This window comes from Cyprinodon variegatus, unplaced genomic scaffold (genome assembly GCF_000732505.1).
Source record: "Cyprinodon variegatus isolate N-32 unplaced genomic scaffold, C_variegatus-1.0 Scaffold2350, whole genome shotgun sequence".
NCBI classification, from domain to species: Eukaryota; Metazoa; Chordata; class Actinopteri; order Cyprinodontiformes; family Cyprinodontidae; genus Cyprinodon; species Cyprinodon variegatus.
In genome coordinates, this window is record NW_015152803.1 from 1 (window position 1) to 6394 (window position 6394).

The following is a 6394-nucleotide window of genomic DNA, read 5'->3' on the forward strand; positions in this document are numbered from 1 at the left end:
TGGATGATGGATGGATGGTTGGATGATGGATGGATGGTTGGATGATGGTTGGATGGATGGATGATGGTTGGATGATGGATGATGGATGGATGGATGGATGATGGATGATGGATGGATGGATGATGGTTGGATGATGGATGATGGATGGATGGTTTGATGATGGATGGATGATGGATGGATGGTTGGTTGGATGGTTGGATGATGGATGGATGGTTGGATGATGGTTGGATGGATGGATGATGGTTGGATGATGGATGATGGATGGATGGATGATGGATGATGGATGGATGGATGGATGGTTGGATGATGGTTGGATGGTGTTTACCTGCCAGTACGGCGCCCCCAGTGGTGATGAGCACAGCGGTTACCACGCCAACAGAAGGTAAGGCGTTCCTCAGCACACAGACGCCGATGAGGAGCGTGAAGAGCGGCAGGCAGCGCTTGAAGACGACGTACATGGGCAGGCTGAGGCCGCGCAGCGACCACAGGGTGAGGGTGGACTGCAGCGTGGAGAGGACGCACACCGACGCAAACTCCTGCCCACATTCAGAGGACATGATGTTCTACACAGCAGAGTAACAGCAGAACCTCTCTAATGTTTGATGCGTCAGGTTCAGAACGCCGCCTCACTCTGAGCTACACAGTCCTCCATCTTCCTTCTGTCCTCACTGATTCGCTGGCGGCTTCGGTTTGAACCAGGATGTGACATCACTCAATACGTTGGCAGAGACACCAAGTTGGTTAAACGTATTGGTCAGGAGAAAGGCCTGCGATGCAGCACCATGGACAGCACCACTGACTGACAGGAAATGCTGGAGCGCTTTCTGCCTCGGTTAGGGTCAAAGGTCATGATGCAGCAGTAAGACCATTTCTCAGTTCACAAGAAGGCGAGTACGGACTGGTGTTCGTGAGAAGAACACAGGAAGGTCTGGACTGTGGAGAGAGGGCCGCTGCAGACGGGCTAACGTTAGCCCTGGCTGCTGTTAGCCTCAGAGCGCCGCTGGTTGCCATGGTCGCACTGAATCAGTTCCATATAGCGAAGCTTAAAGTTTAATATTCTCGCCTGAAATGATCTTAAAACGTACTTTTATTGAACAACAGCAACAGAAACTAGAACTTTTATCTTAATCCTCTGAGCTCTGTGAGCGCTAACCTGGAAGCTGCTGCTGCCGCACTGCATGCTGGGACAGCTGTCAGTCTGGAGAACGGACAGGTCTGCTCTGATGCATGCTGGGTAAAGAGGGAGGGGCCAGAATAACAACTGGAATCTTTGTCCATTCTCGGTCTGGTGTTCTGGTGAATTGGAACAGCACTAGTGCTGAGGCTGATGACGTTTCACGAGGACGCACAAGTACACATAGTGAGAAACATCAGAGACGTTTCACAGCGACCAGAACCACCACTGACCGCCATGATCCGAAGCACAGCAAAGCTGCCCTGAACGGCCTAGTCAAAGTTCCTGCAGACTGACCCATTAGTTGGATTGAACACTAGATGGCAGCAGTCGCTCCATCGTGCCGGGTCAGAACCGGACCGGAGCGGCTGTGGGGGAGGGGCAGCGGTTCTGGTATCGGCCTGGACACAGACCAAGAGCTGAACCTCATCTAGACGGTTCTGGAACCGACCTCCTGAACCGGGTCTGTTCCCATAGTAACCGCTGCTCCGTCTGCTCTCTGCAGAGCAACGATTAAACATGTCAGAGACAGAGCGGTTCTGACCCGTAAAGTCCGTTCTGCACTTAGAGGAGTGAAGAACCGAGTCCCGCTAGCTTCTCCACATCCAACAGAAACTGAGACCAAGTGGAACCAGAACGCAGTCTGTGCTCTGAGATCCCCACAGAAACATGAAGCTGACCCGTCGGGTCAGAACCCTTCAGAACAGAGCAGCTCAGGGTTCTCTGGACCTCCCGGGGAGCCCGGAGCTGCAGGTTTCCTTACCTTGGAGAGCTGCACGCTGAATGGCGGGATCTGGACCTTCCCCAGCCGCCTCAGGGTCTCCAGGGTGAGCGCCGCCGTGACGCTGGTCAGGAACTGGATCAGCGTCAGGAAGCCAAAGTGGTAGTTGCTGATGAGGAACTTTAGCAGGATGTTGAGGGAACCGGAGAAAACGCCGTGCGCCACGGCCACAGAGATCCCCAACAGGCGGCTCTTAAACACGTCCATGTTTCTACGCCTGGCAGCTGGATGGAGGGAACGGCTCAGAGCGGCGGCACACGAGGAATCCAGGAACTCTACAGCTGGAGATCAGCAGGGACTTTTCCTCTCTGCGCTCCGGCTCCGCTCTGAGGATCCCTGCTGAGGAGGGGGATGCAGGGGAGGGGGGAGGAGGAGCGAGAGGGAGGAGAGTCCCACGGAGGGAGAGCCGCAGCCACTCAGGAGATTTTACCGCAGCAGAGAGGAGGGGGCTGCAGAGGGGGAGGAGCGCTCAGGGTCAACCTGTTCACAGGAGGAAGGAGACCTGGAGCTTCTCCTCCAACCTTCATCTTCTTTAAAGTTTCACATCTGGACTCATTTAGGGATTCCTGATCCGGATTAAACCTCCGGCTTCATGTTCTGATCCAGTTTGACTGATTTAACCACAAACACTCCTTAGATCCGCTTTCCTCTAAAACCGTTTAACCAAAGAAAATCCACTGCCAGGAAATATGGCCGCTCTGTAGGAGCTGCATGAAAACGCTTCAAAATGCAAAAACAGGAAATCATTTAAAAAACATCAGGAAAACATCTTTAATTTCACTAAACTAAACGGAAATAAAACATCTCAATTCTGATAATTCAGTAAATCAATACATTTAATGAAGGCTCATCCGTTTAAATTTTAACTTTTTAATCTAGAAATAAATAAAATGATTCATTAAAAGATAAAGTCAGTTGTTTAAAAATGGTTTAAATAAGATAAGAAATAAATAACTAGATGACAGATTATATAAACTGACCAAAATTAATAAAACATTAAAAATAAAGACCAATGTGAGCTGAAAAGGAGTTAAAAAACTAAATTTATATAAAGTTAGAAAAAATTAAATCAGATGGAAAATTACATTAAAATGAACAAATTATATGAAAAGAAAAAAACAAGAATGAGATAAACTTTTTTAAATACAATAACTTTGGATATTCTATTTTTTTTTATTCTATTTTACAAGGATTTATTTTTACAGACTGTATTTTTAAATGTAATATTTATAAATTTACTAATAATTCAAAACTCTCTTAGCAGATTTGATATTTTCTATTTGTTTTTGCTGCGTTTCACATTCTCCTCACTTCCTGTCCAATCAAACGCTAGCCCAACATCCAGCAGACCAATAGAAACGAGCCTTTGCTCCTCTCTGCAGAGGAAGCCCCGCCCCCAGCAGGGAAGAGAACCTGATCTGGAAAACGGAGTTTGAAAAGAATTCAGTTTGTAAAATTCAATCTGAAATACAGAAATAAAAAAATTCTGTCAAAACTTTTTGGGAAATAAAATCTGTTAAAAATAAATAAATAAATAAAACAACAAAAAAATACATTTTAACAAGAAAGTGACTATATAACCTTTTATTGATGAACTTTTTTAGTTTTAATTGCATTTTTCTCAATTTTTCTTTTACAAAATATTTTCTTTGCTTGGAACAATAATGGAACAAAATTTACTCCATACTTGGGAAGCTTTCCATCCGGGATGTTTTCCTCTGACGGAAGACAGCGGCTCGGAGACAGCAAGGCCAGCTAATAATGTTTAATAAATAAAAATAGAACCAGGAGACGAGCATAGAGAGCTTAAACAGAGCAGAACACAGGAAACAGAATCTATTCAGAGAAAAATTTAAACAAACACAAAGAAGAAGCAGAAATAATCACTGAAGACAAAAATAACTAGAAATAAGAAAGAGAACAAGAACCAAACCAGTTCAGCAAACCCAGCAAAGCAGGTTAATATGGCAAGACCCAAACAGAACTAATAGAAGGTCTACGGCAAAACCCAAAGATGAAATGAAGTAATCAGGAGATAAAATGAATATGAAATTAAATCTAAATCAGTTGAAACCAAAAACTTGATTCCTTGTGGTTCTGAAATCATTCTGATCGTTTAGATTTTTGACATTAATTTATCAACCGTCAAACATCTCCTTCATGATTTTTACTCTGGACTCAGAGATGGTCCAAAAAGTTCTGGTTCTGATGGTTCTGATGGAGAAGACCTCTGACTGCGCCTCATGACCCGCCTCATGCTAACTGGAACGCTTGATGACAGGAAGCAGCAGATCAGCCTCTGTCCTCCTGACCGCCGTGGAAACGAGCTGCAGAGCCGCCGCCTGTTAGCCGCTAATTAACCCAGCAGGCAGCAGCTGCAGGCCGCCACCCCCCCCCCCCCCCACAGGTGAGCAGAGCGCCGTTCGCTTTAATTAACGGATCAGGCCAGTCAGACTAGCTGGTTCTGCTGGGCTAAACATTTGCCTGCAGTCCACCAGAACCAGTCAGAGGACATGGTTCTGACTGGTTCTGCTGGTTCTGTGGGTTTCACTCAGACTTTCCTGTGAGTTTAAACTCATCATCTTCAGACCATCTGAGTGGAAAAAAACAAAGCAGAAACCCGATGGGACCGGATGAGTCTGTGTCAGAATCTGATGGTTTTAGGAGAATAAGGAGCAGAACCAGTGGAGCTGCGTCTCTGTTCTGATGTCAGCCATCCGTTCCATCCCGTCATTTAGAATCGATTCGTTTCTGATCGTTTTTTAGCCGTTATCTGAACGACATCACCGCCCTCTGCTACAGATCAGGACTCATATCTACAACCTGCAGCAAATCAATAAACAAACAGCTGTAAGGCACGCAGGAAGAGGTGTGATGCTGCGGGCCTGTCTGGCTCCGTCTTCCAAAGGTTCTGGGTCCATGTTAGTGAGGAAGACTACGGGCCGTCATGAGGAGAACCAACAGCTTTAAGTCAGAGGTTGTGGTTCTGAAACCTCCCTGGCGGGTTGGAAACCGGTTCTTCCCAGACTGGAGTCCAGATCCAGCCAGCAGAACCCGCCGGCGCCGCCGCGTCAGGGTTCTGCTGGGCGGGTCCCCGCAGTGAGGCAGGCAGGGGAGTAGATCTTCACCGTCTCGTCCCAGGAGCAGTCCAGAACCTGCAGAACCAAACAGCAGCCGTTACTGATCCGCTCTGAACCCAACAGAGCCAAGATGGAGGTCGGGAGACTGAGGAGGAACAACGGCGGAACCGATCGGGTTCTCTACGCTCCGCAGCAACAAAGAGCTGAATGACCGGAACCGATCGGGTTGAACCGGCACATGACAGTCAGGCAGAACCTGCAGCGGGACATCAGCGATCCAGAACCATCAACCCACTTCAGCTTATTTAAGGTCCTGCTTCAGGAAAACAGGACTTCTGCAGAACCTCAGCGGATCCAGAAGGTCCGAAGGCCTGAGAGTCGCCGTCGGGTCCATGGTGGGAGGTTCTGCTACCGGACCGGGATGGGCTCGCCGTTAATCACAGAATCTGCTTTCCAGGGTTCAAAACGTCTCTCTATCAACTTGGCGTGGCCTAGTCAAAGTCCGGTCCAATCGGTACCAGGAGCCTCTGATGAGAGGAACCGGGGGTTCTGGGTCTGGGGGAGCTGTGTCAGCTGAGGGCTCAGGTCCAGCGGGTTCATGCAGAGCGTTTTATTTCTAGCCGGTTCCCTGCAGGCTGAACGCTGTGCTCTCTAAACAGATACCAGACCAGCTGAGCGACGGCGCCCGGAGCTACGGCCGCGGTCTGATCTTATCGGGTTATTGTTCTGCTCACAGTTCCCATCAAACGGACCCAATGTTCTGGATGGACGCAGACAGCCTGGTGATCTTAGCTCCAGCTGATGACAGGCTGCAGGTCTCCTCAGATACGGCCCCTTCAGCCCGCCTTCATTACCAGGTTAATGGACGTACGGCCTTTCATCACGGATCAGAATCAGACCTTTAATCATGCTGCATCTGATGGGCGCCGCTTCAAACGCAGCGTCCTCTGCTTTATTGCCTCTCAGGCTGCGGGGCCGTCTGCTCGGAGTTGGTTTCATTTGATTCTTAGTGACTGTGGAGCTACTGGAAGCTGGAGGAGCATCAGAAGAGAAGAAGAAGCAGAGCTGCACCTTTAACCACGTAACCATGGAAACGGGCTAGTTTTACTTCCACAGGACTTTGGTCAGGATTGTTTGATTTAAGGTGCTTAAAGAAGAAAGGTCAAGATGTGACTATCGCCTGGAAAACACTGTTTGCAGGGCGATGCTTAATGGGAATAAAGCTTCTATGTTCTACGTAGAACAAACAGTAGCAGCCAATCAAAATGGTCCTTCCCAGTCAGAAGCCCCTCCCACTTCTACTCTGACTCCACCCTTTCACTGACCTACAGGGTCCAGCCAAGGACCAGCCAAGGACCA

The 6394-nt window shown here is 48.2% G+C and overlaps 2 protein-coding genes across 2 annotated transcripts in view; both read right to left on the reverse strand.

Annotated features, from left to right (window-relative positions):
• Positions 1-325: 325 nt before the first annotated feature.
• Positions 326-2755, reverse strand: LOC107080806 (solute carrier family 35 member D3-like; the record flags this gene model as incomplete). Its single annotated transcript, XM_015369010.1, has 2 exons — positions 1938-2755; positions 326-536 (listed from the first exon to the last, which is right to left on the reverse strand). Coding segments are annotated over exons 1-2 (436 nt in total), but the record flags the coding sequence as incomplete, so codon positions are not given.
• Positions 2756-4359: 1604 nt separating this feature from the next.
• The window catches only part of LOC107080807 (peroxisomal targeting signal 2 receptor-like), a gene marked incomplete at its 5' end in the record, with an annotated part of 26470 nt that continues 24435 nt past the window's right edge, over positions 4360-6394 (reverse strand). Inside the window, one exon of the mRNA XM_015369012.1 lies at positions 4360-5110. Coding sequence (XP_015224498.1) covers positions 5027-5110 — 84 coding nt within the window. The remainder of the gene's footprint in view (positions 5111-6394) is intronic.